Here is a 20,610-nt window from a genome sequence, read left to right as displayed (position 1 = left end):
CACAATCTCTTGGGAGTTCCAGGGCCCTGCCCACCACCTAAGAAACCAAATACTTATCATCCAGGTGGCATTAGGGCAAGCTTGTATCCTTCCTACACCACTGCAGCTGAGGCTCTCTTGAAAGTGCCGCCTCCTGGTTGGAGGCCAACCAACACTAAGCCAGTGTACTAAACAAAACTACAACTGAGGACCCTCTCAGAGTCCATTTCACTCCCCTGCCACCTCCACTGGAGCAGGTGCTCGTTACTCACGGCTGACAGACCTTAAGACAGATGACATCACAGGAATCTTTGCAGACACTCCCCAGTACCAGCCTGGAGCCTGGTAGCTCAGCTGGGTGGCTAGACCCAGAACAAATATAACAATAGCTACAGTTCAGCTCTCAGGAAGTCCCATCCCTAGAGGAAGCGAGGAGAACACCATGTCAAGGGAGCACCCTGTGTGACAAAAGAATCTGAACAATAGCCCTTGAGCCCCAGATCTTCCCTCCAACATAGGCTACCCAAATGAGAAGGAACCAGAAAAACAATTTCGGTAATATGACAAAACAAGATTCTTTAACACCCCCAAAAGATCACACTAGCTCACTAGCAGTTGAGCCAAACCAAGAAGAAATCTCTGAATTGCCAGAAAAATAATTCAGAAGTTTGAGTATGAAGTTACACATGGAGGCACCAGAGAAAGGTGAATACCAACTTAAAAAAAAAAAGTTACAGGACATGGATGAAAAAATCTCCAGAGTAACAGATAGCATAAATAAATAAAAAACAATCACGACTTCTGAAAATGAAGGACACACTTAGATAAATGCAAAATACACTGGAAAGTGTCACCAATAGAATCAAACAAGCAGAAGAAAGGAATTCAGAGCTCAAAAACAAGACTTTTGAATTAACCCAATTCAACAAAGACAAAGAAAAAAGAATTAAAAAAAATGAACAAAACCTCCAAGAAGTCTCAGATTATGTTAAATGACCAAATCTAAGAAAAATTGGTGTTGCTGAGAAAGGAAAGAAATCTGAAAATTTGGAAAACAAATTTGAGGGAATAATCAAGGAAAACTTCCCTGGTCTTCAGAGATCTAGATAGCTGAATACAAGAAGCTCAAAGAACACCCAGGAAATTTATCGCAAAAAGATCATTGCCTGGGCACCTAGTCATCAGGTTATCTAAAGTGAAGACAAAGGAAAGAATCTTAAAAGTTGTCAGGAAAAAGTATCAAGTAATTTATAAAGGAAAATCTATCAGATTAACAGCAAATTTTTCAGCAGAAACCCTACAAGCCAGAAGGGATTGGGGTCCTACCTTAAACAAAACAATTGTTAGCCATGAGTTTTTTATCCAATGAAATTATGCTTCATAAATGAAAGAAAGATACAGTCTTTTTTCAGACAAACATATGTTGAGAGAATTTGCCACTACCAGGCAGCACTACAAGATCTGCTAAAAGGAGTTGTAAATCTTGAAACAAATTCTCAAAATATGTCAAAATAGAACCACCTTAAAGCATAAATCTCATGTATAAAACAATAACACAATGACAAAAACAACAACAAGGTATTCAGGCAACAACCAGCATGATGAATAGAATAGTACCTCACATCTCAATACTGACATTGAATGTAAATGGCCTAAATGTTCCACTTAAAAGATACAGAATGGCTCCAGCCTGGGAGACAGAGCGAGACTCCGTCTCAAAAAAAAAAAAAAAAAAAAAAAAAAAAAAAAAAAAAAAAAGATACAGAATGGAAGAATGGATAAGAATTCACCAACCAAGTATCTGCTGTCTTCAAGAGACTCATCTAACAACACATAAGGACTCACATAAACTTAAGGTAGAGGGGTGGAAAAAGATATTCCATGCAAATGGATACCAAAAGCGAGCAGGAGTAGCTATTGTTATATCAGACAAAACAGACTTTAAAGCAAAATGTTAAAAAAGACAAAGAGGAACATTATATAATGACAAAAGGACTAGACCAACAGGAAAATATCACAACACTAAACACATATACACCTAACACTGGAGCTCCCAAATTTATAAAACATTTACTATTAGACCTAAAAAAATGAGATAGACAGCAACACAATAATAGTGGGAGACTTCAGTACCCCACTCACAGCACCAGACAGGTCATCAGGACAGAAACTCAACAAAGTAACAATGGACTTATACTATATCCTAGATAAAACATAGTTTGTGGATATTTACAGAACATTCTACCCAACAACTGCAGAATGTACATTCATCAGCACGTGGAACATTCTCCAAGACAGACCACAGAATAGGCCACAAAAGAAGTCTCAATAAATTTCAGAAAATCAAAATTATATCAAGTACTCTCTCAAACTGCAGTGGAATAAAAATGGAAATCAACTGCAAAAGGAACCCTCAAAACCATGAAAATACATGGAAATTAAATAACCTGCTCTTGAATGATCGTTGGGTCAACAATGAAATCAAAATGGAAATTAAAAAATTATTTGAACCGAATGATAACAGTGATACAACTTACTAAAACCTTTGGGATACAACTAAACCAGTTCTAAGAGGAAAGAAAGTTTGGAGCATTAAATGCCTGCATCGAAAAGCTGAAAGAGGACAAACAGACAGTCTAAGGTCATACCTCGAGAAACTAGAGAAACAAAAACTAACCAAACTGAAACCTAGCAGAAGAAAAGAAGTAACAAAGGTCAGAGCAGAACTAAAGAAAACTGAAAGACAAAAATAATACAAAAGATAAATGAAATAAAAACCTGGTTCTTTGAAAAGATAAACAAAATTGATAGACCATTAGAAAGATGAATCAAGAAAAGAAGAGGGAAGATCCAAATAAACTTGATTAGAAACAAAACAGGAAATACTATAACTGATACCACAAAAATACAAAAGATCATTCCAAACTACTATGAACACCTTTACATGAAAAACACAGAAAACCTAGAGGAGATAAATAAATTCCTGGAAATATACATCCTTCCTAGATTAAACCAGGAAGAAATTAAAACTCCAAACAGACCAGTAATAAGAAGCAAGATTGAAATGATCATAAAAAAAATTGCCAACAAGAAAAAGTCCGGGACCAGACGAGTTCACAGTTGATTTCTATGTGACATTGAAAGAAAAACTGGTACCAATCCTATTGACATGAATTCAAAAGATAGAGAAAGAGGGAATCCTCCCTAAATCATTCTATAAAGCCAGTATCACCCTAATACTAAAACCAGGAAAGAACATCATAAATAAAAAGAAAATTACAGACCAATTTCCCTGACAAACATAGATGCAACAATCCTCAAAAAAATCCTCGGCTTCCCACAGAGCTGGAGCTGCCGTCGGCCAGTCTCCTGCAGGGTGAATTTTCTTTTCCTTCCAAAGTGTTGCCCCTTAGAAATTCCAGATTTATGCAGGGTCCTCAGATCTGATCTTTCACCCAACTACCAGGTTTTGTCTCCTGTCCTTCACATTTACAGCTTTAATCTATTTTCCATAAATTTTTAATTAATCAGCAATTTTAGTAAGCTCTCTATTCTCCATGCTTTTGGGTTAACAGTGTAGCAACTAACAATGCAAGTTTGGAATACAGATTGCTTAGGTTAAAACCAAGGCTCCACTACTTATTACCTGTGACTTTGGGCAAATTAATGAAATGTCTGTGCCTCAGTTTCCTCACATGTAAAGAGAGGGGCAATAACAAAACCTGTCTCACAGAGTTATTGTGGACGTTAAATCAATTAACATATTTAAAGAGCACAGGACAGTACCTGGCACGCAGTCAGAGCTCAAACATTAGCTGCTATTAAGGCCACCATTTTTGGGCTTAAAGAAAATGTTTTGAGGTTGCATTGCATACTGTTCTACAATGGCAGGAATGTCTTACAATAGGAATATTCTTCTTTTTCTTTCTTTTTTTTTTTTTTTTTGAGATGAAGTCTCGCTCTGTCACTCAGGTTGGAGTGCAGTGGCGTGATCTCGGCTCACTGCGACCTCCACCTCTCGAGTTCAAGTGATTCTCCTGCCTCAGCCTCCCAAGTAGCTGGAACTACAGGCGAAAGCTACCATACCTGGCTAATTTTTGTATTTTTAGTAGAGACAGGGTTTTGCCATATTGGCTAGGCTGGTCTGGAACTCCTGACCTCAAGTGATCCGCTCCCCTTGGCCTCCCAAAGCGCTGGGATTACAGGCATGAGCCACCATGCCTGGCCAGGAATATTCATATTAAACAATTTTTGACTTCCAAGTAACCTTATGTAGTTTGTTCATATCTGAATAAATGCAAATAAATGGTTTCCTCATTGACAGACTAACAAATCATTTGATACCCATTATCTCTGTTCTTCTTCCTTTTAGACAATATTATTTCTTGAGGTTAGATCTTTAAAGTCTATTTTTCAATTGTAAATGATTTCTACATGCTATTGGAATAGCAGATACCCCTACACAGAGAAGATCCTCCCACTTAAACGTAGCATAGCATCTTGTTTTTTTAAGATAAAATGATGTGAACAGTTGATTCATTTCATCTAGAGTCAGAAAATATCAGCATATGTATGTCAAGCTCTGGAACAATCATGTAAATCACATGGGCTGGCATTGCTCCATTAATGACATCTGAATAAGATAAATTCCAAGTTCAAGTCATCTCCCCAAGTAACACATCATATTTCCCACATACCTGGTGAATGAAGCTTGGTGGCTGAAGCTGCTGCTCTCTTAGGAGATGAAACAGCAGGTTTATTCGTATCTTGATCTTTCTGAGTGTCTTTCTTTGTTCCTATGTATAGTTGGAGAAGAGAAATAGAAAGAAAGTAAGCTAGTTAAAATTGAAATGGCAACATAAATTGTGGAAAGGGTGGCTTCACAAAAGTCAAACAGATCAACAAAAGAAATATTTGGGTGATTTGTTGCTATGGTCACCACTCCCTGTGCTTGAGGAATGACACACTTGTTTATAGGAAAAAGAATTTAGTTTTGAGTGGTCAGGGGAGGAGTAAGGACATTGCTGTCTCCGATTTGATGAAACACATGCCCTTCTCTGAAAGTCACTGCCACCCTAATGACCCTGACCAAACTATCTGGGAATTAAAATTTTACTGTCCTCAGCCACCAACTTAGTCTGCCTGCCTCTCTCTGCCGAAACAAATTTTCAGAAGACGGAGAAGGATGCTGTAGCTGCGTATAGCTGCTAATAACTTTGGCATCACCCGGAGCCAAGCCACGGGGGACATGGTCCAACTCTAATTAATTTCCATGCAGCGGGTCCACAGAGGTGACCTAGGGAGCCTTTTAGCTCTCTTGGCTGCAGCTGAGCCTTCGTGGAACTTGCTGCCAGAGCTGGTCCAGCAAAAACATGTGGATGCTCCTCACATTGTGTCCAGCGATACCCGGGGCACAGTGCAGCTTCTCCTTTGTGTTCTAGGCACAGTGCTCACCTTCACATCTCCTTTGTCAGAAAGTCAAAGAGCAGTGGATGGGAGATTAGCGAAATCACACAGACCTAGATTAACCCAAACTTGCCTTGGCTTCAGCACAGTTAGGTCATTTCAAAAACAAAGCTTGCTGTGGTTCCTTAGATGCAGACCATGAATGTCACCCCCACACTCACCCCCAAACCCTGAGACCTCACTCTTCTTTCCAGCGGTAACTGCTGCTAGCAATTTTGTGTTTATTCTCCCAGATTTTTTTCTAGGTATTTATAAATGTACACACATATACAAATACAGCTACTAGTTAAATATATGAACTAAACATTGCAACTTCTTTTAACCTACCCACATTTTCGGAAATCTTTTTCTTATCAGTGTATTTACAGATGTTTAAAAAAGAGTCACATCGTACAGATGGGCAAAGACATACTGTAATTCAGTGCCCCATGGTCTTATGGATGAGCATTTAGATTGTTACAAGTTTAGCTAATGAAATAGCTTCATGGGCTATAATAAACACTCTTCTACTTGTTTCTTTGTGCACACAGACCAGGATCTTCAGAGGACAAATACACAGAATTGCTGTTGCTGGATTGAGTCTGCTCTTTTGCAGTGTTGCTACGTACAGTCCAACTGTCCAACAAAAGGATCCACTAATTAATATTCCCAACAAACAGTGCCTGAGAACAGCTCTTCCAACATGCCCCATGCCCTACTGACACTGAAGTCTCAATCATTTAATCGATTCATTTAATTAAGCAATCATTTAATTATGATATGTGCCACCATATCAGATGGTGCAGCCCCAGATGACCTCACAGACACTGTCACTATCCCTGCCCACATCTGCCAGCCACAATGCCAGCTTTGTTGGTCCCCAAACATGCCATTCTTCCTCCTGTGGCTTAAGTTCCTCTGCACAGAATATTCTTCCTCTAGCCCTTAAGCATGGCTCATCCATTCATTCAGGAGGTCTCAGCACAGCGACGTCTCCTCACCATGCCTGGTGCTCCAGCTAATGTGGCCCTCTCACCACCTGCCGGTTTCCTCTTCACCCACTTCATTCTTCCTCACAGCATTTGTCACTGCCCAACAATCTACTGTTTCCTCACCTGTTTGCTTAGTGTCTGTCTTCCCCACTAGAACACAAACTTTGACCCAGATAGGGTGGCCCCTTGGTGTGTGCCCCTCCAACTCCTGCTCTCCTCTGGGCTTCTTCCCAGGCAGGTTTGCCCAGGCATTTCAGGGCTCACAGAAGGCTGCACCTTCCAGGTCTGAAAAGCCCAGCCGCTGCACTCTGCTGAAGTCACGGGGACCCCTCAGGGTACCTACTATATGGCTAAGCTCCCCATTCTCTTCCTTCACTTGGCTTTGGTTTTAGGTATCAACAAATATGGAAAGACATCAAGACTCCTGAAAGCTGAGAAGGGAAATGTTAAAGTCCCCAAATCTGCACTAAACCTAAAGTTTTGTGCTGAAAGGGAAACTAAATATGATTATTTATGTAGCCTTTCGGTGTTTTCCATTCAGCTTTCATGGAGTACAAATTGTATTATATCAAAAATGCAAATATTGATAGTTTGGACCCTGCAATTCCACTTGTATAAATCTCTCTTTGAAACACTTCTAAAAGTATGCAAAAACATAAATTATAACATGTATAACATAAGGTATATTCAAACCAGGGAGTACTATTCAGCCATTAAAAAGGATGTCATAGCTCCATGATGTACTGGCATGGAAAGCTGTCCATGATAAATTAAAAAGCTAGTTGAACAGCATGCATGGAATCATCCCATTTTTATAACACAAAACGTCACCTGTACTATGCTTACAAGTAAGTAAAAATATCTGAAAGACAGGCAGCAAACTTTTAATAGTGGTTACTTCTAAGCAGTAGGATTTAGGAGCTTTTACTTTTTATTTTAATATGCTTCTGCATTAGTTCCATATTTTGTAATCATCACCTTATTTGTATAATAACGAATAAGCAAAAAGAAAAGGAGAGAAACCAAACCAGTAATGAAACTAATTTGTCTGATCCATAAAAGGATAAGAAGAGATAAATCTTATCCAAGCAATCCTATAGCAATAACTCAAACCGAAAGTTTCACCCTCCCTTTGCTGGCAAACTTTACCACAGGAACACAAGGCCACCTGGAGAACTCTTGTATGGTCCGGGAATTATTGATGGCACAGATAATTATTCTGTTCTTCTTGCCATTTTTTCTTTACAATCTAGACTCAGCATAAATGTCTTCTAAATACACAGTAAGTTTTCATTTCACTCGATGAGATCTCTGAGTGTCTAGAAATGCTAGTGTGGTGTTTGGTCTCATGTCTTCCTACTGCCCCCCGGCTGTTGTCTCAGCCTTCTTGGTTACTCTGTCTTCTTTCCTTAGACCTGGAATAAGGTATTTCCAGTGCAGCCTCCGCCTTCTCCTGTCCAGTCTTCTGAGTGAGCTTATCCACTCAACAGGCTCACATCACCGACTTATGTACACTGATGACCATATCTGTGATTTCCAATCCAGGTGGGCCCAGGTATCTCTCCTGGGATCCAGACCTGTTTTCAGTTGCCAAATAGACATTACTCCTTATCTATTAGATGAAAAAAACCATTGTTCCCCAAATGGAGCTGGTTAGCTTCTTCTTAAACCCATTCTCTGTCCTGTACTTTGTTTCCTAGTCAATTGTCCTCCCAGTCACTGAAACCAGAAACCAGTCAGTCTTCTTCTCCATCCTACCATATCTAGCAGTCACGAGGTCTTTCTGACCTTCAGTAGCTCCTAAGTCTGGCCCCTGATTCATTCTCACTTTGTACCTCAGCTCAGTCCCCATCATTTCTTGCTGGTACAACTACAAACTTCTCTTCAGTAATGTCTCTGTCTTGTGCCTTAACCTCTGAATTTTTACCTAACTCACCCTCCTTAGCACTGCCAGAAAAACCTTAAGCCTTTAACAAGATCCCGTGATTTTACTGTTAAAACCTTTCCAAAGCTTACCCTGGGCTTCAGTAGGAAGTCCCAACTCCGTGGTGTGGGGTAAGCACCCACCAGGATCTCCTGTCCTCTGCCAGGTGCCCCTGCTGTTCCCATGTGGCCCCGGGTGTCTCAGCCTGTGCTGTTCACGGAGGCCGAGTGCTCAGCCTCTCCCTTGTCTGCCTGGCCTACTCCAGGTCATCTTCAATTTCAGCTCCTTCTGTTTTAGTTTTCCCATTACCACTGTAACAAATTACCACTTAGCAGTTTAAGACAACACACGTTTATTCTTTTCCAGTTCTGGAGGTCAGAAGTCTGAAATCAGTCTCACTGGGCTGAAGCCAAGGTGTTGGCCAGGCTGGTGCCTTCTAGACTCTCCAGGGGAGAGTCCATTTCCTTGCCTTGTTCACCTCTCGTGGCTTCCTTCATTCCTTGGCTAGTGGCCCCTTCTTCCATCTTGAAAGCAATCACTCCAATCCCTGCTTCCTGCATCACGTCTTTCTAATTCCTCCTGCCTCTCTCTCACAAGGATGTTTGTGATGACATTGTCTCTATCTGGGTAATCCAGGATAATCTTCCCATCTCAACATTCCGAACTTCATGCAAAGTCCCTTTTGCCCTATAAGGTAACAATGACAAGTTCTGGTGATCCATACATGGACATATTCGGGGGTCAGTACTCAGCGTACTACAGCTTCCCTAACTGGATGGCTCAACGAGGAAACTCTTTTTACTCACCAAAAACTCACTAACTGCTTGGTATCTATTAATCCCCAGAGTCCCTGATACTTATTTACGAAGCTTTTCCTTATTTTTTTTTTTTGACCCTTCTTGAATAGCAGTATTTCCTTAGACCCTACTCAGCTTTCCCTGATCTCTTTCCCCGAGTGCAGACTCCATGCTGCTAAGGCTAGCGGGCATCTCGTGCTAGGCCTCAGTAGCTCCTTTGAACAGCACTCCTGCTGACCTTTGGGGAATCGACCCTTGCCTCCTCTTGTTTCATGTGGTCAGAGTAGGGGGCTGAGGGACCAGGGCCTGGAGGGGGCGTATGACACAGGCCTGCCGGACAAGAGCTCGCACCGCTCTGGCGTTACGCAGTATCCTGGCTTGAGAATGAAAGATGTGAGTTGGGATGATGACAGCCCTACCTCGAGAATTTTGCTGGAATTACTAGGAAAAAATTCTCTTTTTGAGAGATGCCCAAGCTGGCAGGATATAAGCCTGGAGCAGCTGCTGACCATCTTTATTCTCATGTGGGGAGAGCCTTTCTGAGGATGAGGCCAAGACTGGAGAACGAGGGGCCGGGAGATGGACACGTATTCCTGCTGCTGCAGTTGAAGTACCCCCCGGGGACAGTCATGCCTCACGTCAGCATGACCTCCGGAACCTCTCAGTTCTGTGAGCCCCAAATCCCTCTGCCCTTTTGCTTTCTTGTTGCCTAAGGCAATTTGAATTAGGTTTCTCTAACATGACAGCAAACAAGACCTGGATAATATAATGCCGGCCAGAGAAAATAGCTTCTTAATCAATAAATGCACATGCTCTTCTCTCGTGGGGCCGTATGTTGGTCAAAACTGCCCCTCGTGTGCCTTCTCTACACAGATTCAGAGCTCCATGAAAGAATGTTTGTACACAAACGCCAGAGCACTGGGGCTTCTGCCGGGAAGGAAGAAGGCAGCGGGAGGGAAAGAAATGCCAGCCTCAGTCTGGTCTCAGAAGAGAAGTCTGTAAGTTTAACTTGAAATACTGGCACTGATCATATTCACCCAATGCCAATCACTACAAACCCAGATGGTCCTAGACTGTTTCGTCATAGTGTAGCAAGAAGCACCTCAAAAGCCTACAGGGATGGGTGCTGCCTAGCAATCCATAGAGAGTGTCTCAGAGAAGAGAAGAATAGTGTAAAAGCTCATTTTCTCCCACGGACAAGGGCCTTCCACAATGGTATCAGTGGCTTCCACAACAGCTGGCAGAAGCACCATTGTGTAATTCATTCCTGAACCGGACATCATAAAAGTAACTTACAACTTGTTTATTACAAATGCTGAAAACAAAGACAAACTGCACAGGACCCATGAAAACATGACTTGGCCCTAAAGCTGCCCAATCAAGAATGATGGCTTGATGTGTCAATTATAGATTTTAAAAAATGAGGAAACTCTTTTTACTCACCAGAAAGTCACTAACTGCTTGGTCTCTATTAGTCCCCTGAGTCCCTGAACATAAACAAGAATAATGGCTCACTCTGAGGACGAGGCTGTCATCTCAAAAAGAAAAAAAAAAAAGAAGAAATAACAAATGACAATAGCTAATTCAGGATCCTCACTGAGCACATCTAAATAGGAAAAAAAGATTTAAGAGAATAGCTATATACTTTTTTAATAAAAAGAAGTCAGCACATCAAAAAAAAAACAAAAAAAAAAACAAAAAAAAACACCTAAAACATTTTTATAGGCTCTTAATCTCACATACAATAGGCTGCAAATTCCTGAAAGTAAATCTCAATGTAAGTAAGAAAAGATAAGAAACAGAAAGGATAAAGAAGTATATACAGCAATAGACTTTATCCTCCAAGTATCTAAGGTTCTCCCTCCACATGCCTGTGAAAGCACAGGTCACGGGGTTGACCCTGCCCTGGCCCCACAGATCAGCTCCCACGCAGCGAACACAAGGACTGCAGATGCAGATGCAGCAAAGCAAGAAGAGGGAAAAGCAAAGGTGGCCATAATGCAAGTGATGATTATCACTCCAGTGCAACTGGAAGGAGGTGAATAGAAAACATGAATGATGCAATCAGAAAATATAGATTCTGAAGCCATTTGTGAGACGAATTGAATGGGAACATTTCAAGGTAGGATTTATAGGGATTAGATAGAATGAAGAAAGGAAACATTATCTAGATAAGAATATACAGAATAAAAGAGAAACCTGGATGAGTTATAAACTAAAGAGAGAGAGAGAGAGAGAGAGAGAGACCGAGAGAGAGAGAGCGAGAGCGAACTCAGGAGAGTTAGATGCAAGGACTAGAGGAAAGGAAATCAGTTTTCAGCTGCTAATAGTAATTTTTTAAATATTAAGAGGAATATCTGATATTGACGCAGGAGAGTTAATAGGAGAAACAATCTGAATATTGGGAAGGTGGATTTTAACCTATTTAAGCTTTGTTCCATTTCAACACCCAGGCACTGCATGCATGAAGGCAGAAATTGTAGCTGGGAATTTAAGTGAGAATAGGGAGGTTTCTGTACTCAAATAGAGGCCTAGTGAAGCCTAATTATTGCCTGGATAAGACTAAGGGATAATACATTCTGAAAATTATTATGAAAAGTTAAGGATAGAAGAGTGAACAAGTGGTTTTTGAAATACATATATATGTGTAAAAGCTTTGTAAATTCTCCCCCCAAGCCCAATACATTCACTGATCGATTCATTATTAAGCACAAAGAATCCATAAGGCACTGTCCCAGTGAAAGACAGAGGTATGAGCTGTAACGGAAGTTACACGTTTGGGAGAGATATTTATCATAAGCATTTATAAACACCAGGTACCAGGTTGCAGTTGCTTCTGTGTATGTTACCTCACCTGACACCTGTCCAAACTCTGTGGGTATTATTGTTACTGGTTCACAAATGAAGGAACTGAAAGTATGGAGTTTGTAACATATCCACATTTACCAGGACATGGCTGAACCTGCAACTTCCGGCCCTACTTAGACTGCGTTTCACTACACTGCAGTGGCCTCAGTGAGTCCTGAGAAGTAATGAGTTCTACTGCCTGCCTGCTCACCTGCCCACAGAAGCACAATGGATCCAGGTAGAGTCTGATTCCGTTTGAAGGAAAGAAGCAAGGGGAAGGGGTGAGAAAGCTTACAAGAGAGTAGGGGTGTTGGGGAGACGAAAGGAAGGCTGTGACTAAGAGACCAGGAAATGGCTTAAACCATTTGTTTTCAGACACTGGTGGCCAGTGAATCCCAACATCCTTTCCATCCCTGGCCCCAACCTTTCTCCCTCTGATGCTTCCTCTGTACTATGTGGAACTTCTTCTTCCTTTGGTAAAAAACCTCCATCCCCTACCTTTGTCCTCAATCTCTCTCAGAGTAGTTTTCTCAAATGGTTGCCACTGGTGCTTTTCCTCCACATTCAACTATATCCTGGTCAGGAGGTCTCCTTTAAACTCTCAAATACCCCACTAGAACATGAGGCCCCACACATGTGTAAAGTGCCTTTCCTTTGAAGTTCCAAGGTTCTTGCTGCCTAATCGAACGCTATTCCTACAGCACGGTTACTGCCTCTCACACCCCACAGGTGTGGTCTTCCCCTTTACCCTCAGGTACTGACACCCTAGTAATCCCCAATGCATGCCTCATCTAGCATCCCAGCTTTCAGTCCTTTGACACCTGCAACCCAAGAGGCACCCTGAATCAAGACCCTGGGCATCACTATGGACCTTGTCATCACCTTAAACTTCACCTCTGAAATTCACATATCCTTTCTGGTTACAACCCTCTATCCCTCCACCATCTCACTATGCTGTCGCCTATCAATTCATATCTACAACTCAGACAATAATCTCTTTCCCCACACCATCAGTCTCCTTCTGTCTTCACCTCCCTTATTATCCAACCTGAAGTTTACCCCAGAGTCCTGTCCTTCTACTACTTTATTAGCCACATGCTTGCTCTCATTTCACAGAGACAACAGAAACTACAATGGTCACAACTGTCTGCAGGACTCAACCCTGGCTCAATCCGTTGTCACCCTTTTCTAGCCCAGCTGAGCACACAATGACACAGATGGGGACATCAAATTTATAGTCACCAGGTATCACTGTGGCCACAGCAAAGTCCAGCAATTATTTCTTCCATTTTTTCCTTTTCATCCTTTGCATACCTTTTAAAAAACGATTTTTATTATTCTAATTGACACACAGTAATTGTACGTATGTATGGGGTACATAGTGATATTTTGGAACATGTAAACAATATGCAGTGATCATATTGTGATAACTAGCATACCCATCACCTCACATATAGATCATTTATTTGTGTTGGGACCATGCCAGATCCTCTCTTCTAGCTACTTGAATATGCAACAGCTTATAATTAACTAGAGTCATCCTACAGTTTTATAGAACACTAGAACTGATTCCTTCTAACTGTAATTTTGCATTCATTAACTAATCTCTTACTGTCTCTCCTTCTCCCTACCTTCCCAATTTATAGTAACCACCATTCTATTCTCTAGTTTTAAGAGATGAACTTTTTTAGATTCCACATATGAGTGAGAAAATGTGACATCTGGCTTTCTGTGCCTGGCTAATTTCACTTCACATAATATCCTCCAAGCTCATCTATGTTGCCATAAATGACACAACTCCATTCTTTTTAATGGATGAATGGTATTCTGTTATGTATATGTATCACATTTTCTTTATTCATTCATCTGTTGATGGACACAGGTTAATTCGACATCTTGGCTATTGTGAATAGTGCTGCAATAAACCCAAGAGTCCAGATACCTCTACAATCAATGTTCTGATCTCCTTTCCTTTGGATATATGCCCAGTAGTAGAACTGCTAGATCATATGGTAGAAAACTATTTTTCAAAACAAAGTTCTGTATTGATACCTTTCTGAAAGGTCATTCTGCAAGGCTTTAAACAACAACAAAAACCACCCAGTAGTATCTTCTCTTATCTCTCCATATACTTTCATATTCATCACTTCCACATTTTAAGTTGTTTTTTCTATGCATCTCCATAGATATAAGTAACATGTTTATAATGCTACTTCTTGATATTTATATTTTACATATATTTTAGTAACTTCTTATTACAGCAAATGACAATTTTTTTTCCCTGCAGGCTCCCTTCCACACTACCTCCCCCATCATTGCAATACAGTTGTACCATTTTTGGTTAGGTCAAAATTCAGTTCACCTTGTTAAAACCATATGTGAATATTATTTACAACTGAACCATCTTCTTGTCTGACTTTTGTTTTCCCTGGGTTTAATAGCTGCCTTGGTTTTTGTTTGCTTAGTTTTCTATGTATATATTGCTAATTCTCCCACAAGTTCTCCATCATCATATAACTTCCCTCTCACAATTATGACATGTAAGGTTATACCTCAGTGTAGTTTTGTTTTCTTGGAGCCATTCTTCCTGGAGCCCTCAATTCTCCATTTCATTCTAGACTGGTCATTTCTAGGGCTGTATCATGGCTGTCATTTGAGTTGCATTATCATTCTGGGAAATTCCTTTGCTTTTTTCCTACTTCAGGTTCCTATTTTCTGGACCCCCATGCCTTCCTCTTTCTTGATCTACTTCCTTACTTTGGTAGAGCACATTTTTTTTTTTAAGTTTCTGGAGAAAGGTATACATGAGGTAAATTATCTGACAGCTTCCAAAGCTGAAGATTTCTTCATCCAATTGGTTGCTTGGCTCAGTGCAGAATTTTAACATGGCACATGGCAGTCATTTCCCCCAGAAATGCTAAGGCATTTCTCTTTTAGCGTCCAGGGTTGCTACTGATAAGCCTATTGATGCTATTCTAAATCTCAGCCCTTTGTGTGTGATCTGTCTGCTCTCTTGGGAGGCTCTTGGTGCCTTCTCCTTTTCCCCAGCATTGTAAAATTTCATGCTGATGTGTCTTGCTGTGGACCTTTCTGCATCCATTATGCTAGACACTTAGTGTGCCCTTTTAATTTGTAAACTCTCATTCTGCAGTTCTGGGAAATTTTCTTGATATGTTGCTTCATAATTTCCTCTCCTCTGATTTCTCTGTTGTTTTTATGGAACTCCTAATATTTGCGTTCCATATATGTGTATACACATATACATGTAGATATATATCTTATTATATATCTTCTCTCTCTGTATAATCTCCAACCTATAGATGAATGTTTCTCTTCAGATATCTCCCATGCACATCACACTCCATATGTCCAAAATTGAACTCATTGTCACCTAACAAAGCCTCTTTTCATTCTTAGCTTCCCTAACTTGGAAAATGTGATTTTTGCCCAAGCCAGAAATAATGATCTCGTCTTCATCTCCTCCTTCTCTCACTTCTTTATGTTCAGTAAAATGCCAAATCTTTTGAAATACACATCTTGTGTCTCTCTTAAATCTAGTCCACTTTTTTTCATAGTCACTGCAACTTCGTAATTCACACCAGTGCCATGCCTCCTGTAGGGAGAGCTCTACGGCAGCCTCCTACCTCTTCATCACTCCTGTTGGCTCTGCTCCCTCTACTCCAACACATCCTTCACACCTCAGCCTGCTGCTCTAATGCTCTGGGGCCACAGCTTTACTGCACTACGGGTTGAATGCCTTCTCACCTGTCCATATTCCCCATTAGACAACACACTTCATGAGTATCGCCCACTTAGTAAATATCCATAAATAAATGAGTTGGTTATCATTACTAACTAATCACATTCTTCCCCCATGGAAAATAAAGTGAACCTTGAGATTAGGGGAATTCCTGACATTTTAAATAGCTTTTTATTTTATCTTTCTTGTTTCTTTTCTAGTACCTCTCTCTTCCCACATAATAAACAGGCATGTTGTAAATGATTAATGAGAAATCACTGTACATACTGCTTGAAACAAAATGAATAAAGCTTTGAATACGATGGATTTGTAGGAAGAAAATAATCCACTTCTGGGGAATCAGGACTTTGTATGATCTATTAGGTACTGACAGCATGTGAATAAGTAAGTAATGGTAATAAATACTTTGCATTTTTAAAACTACACAGGTAGATGTTTGAATTTTATCCACGGTGGCAGTTTTCATTAAGCCAAAATAAAAGAAATGATCTGGATTATTGTCTCTTTCTACCCAATAATTTACTTTCACGTTAATTCAAAAGCACAATAAAAGTATGCCCTTTTTAAAGCTAACATTCTCCCCATATAAATTTAAAAATCCCTAACATAGTCTACTTAGTATTAAGTGTCCTCATGTTAGATCCTGTAGTTTTACTTGAAAGCCTGCCTCATCCTTTAAAAAATTTTTGGAGCTATCATTTTCTCGTAAGAGCCTAAGCATTCCCTTATTCATTCATTTGTCATATAATTATTGGCTGGTTGCATTGTACTTGATAGGGTATTAGCTGTTGGAGATTTCAAAGTGAAAAGACAGAATCCTCAGCTCTAGGAATTCACCAATTAGTTGGGCGTGTAAATAAGTAATGACAAGATAATGTAGCAAGCACCAGCCCAGAGGTTTGGGCAAAGATTTCTCTCTGGGAGTGTGGAGGAAGAGCCAGGTAAGGCTTCACTGCAGAAGGTTATGTTTGAGATGAGACATGAAGTATGCGAGACTTGTCAGGAGGGCAAGGGCACTGCGGAGCAGTGCGGTTGGAGGGATGTGGGGGCCGTGAGCACGTGCAAAGGAACCAGGGGTGAAGGAATACAGGTCAGGGAGAGTAGGGTGGGGAATGAGGTTGGAGGGTTTGTTTTTGAGCCCAGCCTACAATGTTTCTAGCCCTCTATGATGTCCCACTTCGCTAGACCAAGGTAAATATTCTTACTAAGTTTCCCTCCAGTGAGTCTGAACTCCCCTGAAACTCCAATTGGAGGCTAAATCAGGCTACCTTTGATTGGATAGTAATTGTACAATTTTTTGCCTTCTTTTTTATAAATGGGGAACTTTGTGATTGAAGTTGCCACTGAATGGAAACAATGACTAATAAACAAACAGAAAGTAAACAACAAGTTAAACTGTCTTTGGCTTCTATTGCTTATGGTTTAAACTAAGTTATCTGGTTAAGATGTCAGATCGAGACTCAGCCATCCAAGGTACGTATGTATTAAAATAAGTTATTTCCTTTCTTATAAAATGACCCATAATAGAGAGAAGTAAAAAAAAAAAAAAAAAAAAGCTTTTCTTCATTTGCATCATATTCTCAACCAGCCATAACCATTTAAATGCATTATTTCAAACCAAATTATATATATTCATTCATATATTTTTATTAATCAACGACTATGATACAGTTTTAAAACATTTTTATCACAAAATACAATACTTATCTGTGCAGTTTAACACATAATTATAATACAAACATCCATGCAATTGTTACCCAGGTGAGGAGTGGGAATAGTAGAAGATCACTGGCAGCCAGAAGGATGACAGGTCTCAACCCTGCCTTTCCCATTCGAGGAAACAACCGTCAAGATGTCTGTAGCGATCATGTCTTGCTTTTTCTCATAGTTTCACCACTTCATCTGCGGCCGTAACAATATCCTGAAGTCTATTTACAAACTTGACATCGATGAAACCATACTGTCTGGATTCTGTGGTCTTGCAATTCCTACTACACATTGTACTTGTAATTTGCATCCACATTGCAGCATGTTGCCCCAGTTCACTTGCATTGACAAATAATGATCCATTGTGTGCATACATCACAATAGATTCATTTCTTCTACCACCAATGAAAGTTTGAGTTGCCCCCACTTCTAGTTTTTGGCCATGATGAACAATGCTGCTTTGAACAGGTTTGTACATGTCTCCAGATACACATGTGTATGAATTTCTCATATACCTATGAGCAGAAACCCTAAATTATGACACACAAGAAAGTTTACTAGATAACACTAAATTATTTCCCAAAGTGGCTCCGTCAATTTCTCCTTTCCGGCCAGCACTGCATAACAGTTCCCCACGTACATCTTCACCAATATTTAAAAAGTCAGATTTTTAAAATGTCGCCATTGTAATGGATACACACCTCACTGTGATTTGAACTACATTCTTCTGATTACTGATGATGTTCAGCACTATTGAAATATCTTTAATGGCTATTTTAATTTTTTACTTTTGTGGAGTGTTGACCAAATCTTTTTGTTCCTTTTTTATCTGCCCATTTTTGTGCGCTCACTTGTGAGGGTTGCAATATGTAGGCTTTTTTAAAGCTTTATCATCTTTCATGATGATATTCGTCTACACTATTTTTTCCAAACGTGAACTAAATACTAACTTAGTTGTCGAAATCATAATTCACAATGGAGACAGTAGCCACTGAAAAGTAGAAGTAGTAATTACAAATATCAATTATTTTCAAGTCGGAGGTGGAATTAGGTAAAAGACACAATGAAGAGGTTGTTGAGCATATGATTAAGGGCCCAGACATTCAGCTTTACTATGTCCTTAGCTGTGTAAATGGCGGCAGGTTACTTGAACTCTCTGCGCGTTTGTTTCCTCCAGTGTAAAATGGGTGATAACAGTAGCTACTCCATAAGGGTACTGTGAGAATAAAATGGGACTGTGGATTAAGAGTGCTTAGCATAAAATTAACACAACTGAACTCATGGAGATAGAGAACAGAATGAAGGTTACTAGAGGCTGGGAAGGGTAATGGGGTTGCAGGAAACTGGGGATGATTAATGGATACAAAAATATAATCAGATAGAATAAATAAGATCTGGTATTTGATAGGACATCAGGGTGATGACTGTCACAATAATTTTTTTGTATATTTAAAAATAATGAAAAGAGGATAACTGAATTGTTTCTAACACAAAGAAAGGATAGATGCTTGAGGTGATGGAGACGTCATTTACCCTGATGTGACTACTGCACATTGTATGCCTGTATCAAAACATGTCATGTAACCCATAAATATATATACCTACTATGTACACACAAAGATTAAAAATAAGTGCTTAGCATAATGCCGGGTCCTGATTAAGCATGCAAAATGGTATTTCTTAGCAATATTATTATAAATATTTATTTAGAACTTACTACGGTCTGAATGTTTGTGTTACTCCAAAATTCACATGTTGAAATCTAAATGTTTTTACATGACTAATGTTCATTTTTATTATTTTATTACTTTGTTCTTCAACTTCAAGTTCAGGAGTAAATGTGCAGGACGTGCAGGTTTGTTACATAGGTAAACATGTGCCATGGTGGTTTGCTGCACAGATCATCTTATCACCTAGGTATTAACGCCAGCATCCATTAGCTATTCTTCCTGATGCTCTCCCTCCCTGCACCCTCCATCCCACAGGCTCCAGTGTGTGTTGTCCCCATCGTGTATCCATGTGTTCTCATCATTCAGCACCTACTTATAAGTGAGAACATGTGGTGTTTGGTTTTCTGTTCTTGCATTAGCTTTCTGAGGACAATGGCTTCCAACTCCAGCTGTGTTCCTGTAAAGGACATGATCTTGTTCCTTTTTATGGCTGCATAGTATTCCATAGTGTACATATATGCACCACATTTTCTTTATCCAGTCTATCATTGATGGGCATTTGGGTTGACTCCATGTCTTTGCTACTGTGAATGGTGCTGCAATAAACATACATGTGCATGTATCTTTATAACAGAATGATTTATATTCCTTTGGGTGTATATATATATATATATAACAATGGGATTGCTGGGTCAAATGGTATTTCTGCCTCTAGGTCTTTGAGGAATTGCCACACTGTCTTCCACAATGGTTGAACTAATTTACCCTCCCACCCAACCCTCCCATACAACATTTACCTATGTATGTAAAAGTGTCCCTTTGTCTCCACAACCTCACCAGCACCTGTTTTAACTTTGTAATAGTAGCCATTTTGACTGGCATAAGATGGTATCTCACTGTGGTTTTGATTTGCATTTCTCTAATGATCAGTGATGTTGAGGTTTTTTTCATGTTTGTTGGCTACATGTATGTCTTCTTTTGAGAAGTGTCTGTTCATGTTCTTTGCTCACTTTTTAATGGGGCTGTTTCTTATAAATGTGTTTAAGTTCCTTGTAGACTCTGGATATTAGACCTTTGTCAGATGGATAGATTACAAGAATTTTCTCCCTATCTGTAGGTTGTCTGTTCACTCTGATGATGGTTTCTTCTGCTGTGCAGAAGCTCTTTTTAATTAGATCCTATTTGTCAATTTTTGCTTTAGTTGCAATTGCTTTTGGTGTTTTCATCATGAAATCTTTGCCCATGCCTATGTCCTGAATGGTATTGCCTAGATTTTCTTCTAAGGTTTTTATAGTTTTGAGTTTTACATTTAAGTCTTTAATCCATCTTGAGTTAATACTGTATATGGTGAAAGGAAGGGGTCCATTTTCATTTTTCTGCATATGGCTAGCCAGTTTTCCCAGCACCATTTATTAAGTAGGGAATCCTTTCCCCATTGCTTATTTTTGTAAAGTTTGTTGAAGATCAGATGGTTGGTGAAGATGCTGGT

General features: G+C 39.8%; 1 protein-coding gene across 7 annotated transcripts in view; it reads right to left on the bottom strand.

The window, feature by feature from the left end:
* The window catches only part of MTUS2 (microtubule associated scaffold protein 2), a 636,712-nt gene that overhangs the window by 156,246 nt on the left and 459,856 nt on the right, over window positions 1-20,610 (bottom strand). For all 7 annotated transcript variants that reach the window (XM_037986864.2, XM_037986863.2, XM_073013118.1 and 4 more), the window contains one exon: window positions 4,677-4,775. In XM_037986864.2, coding sequence (XP_037842792.2) covers window positions 4,677-4,775 — 99 coding nt within the window. The remainder of the gene's footprint in view (window positions 1-4,676; window positions 4,776-20,610) is intronic.

This window comes from Chlorocebus sabaeus, chromosome 3 (assembly GCF_047675955.1).
Source record: "Chlorocebus sabaeus isolate Y175 chromosome 3, mChlSab1.0.hap1, whole genome shotgun sequence".
Taxonomy (NCBI): domain Eukaryota; kingdom Metazoa; phylum Chordata; class Mammalia; order Primates; family Cercopithecidae; genus Chlorocebus; species Chlorocebus sabaeus.
Note: the sequence above shows the minus strand (reverse complement) of the source record. Positions and strands in the feature narration are given on the sequence as shown.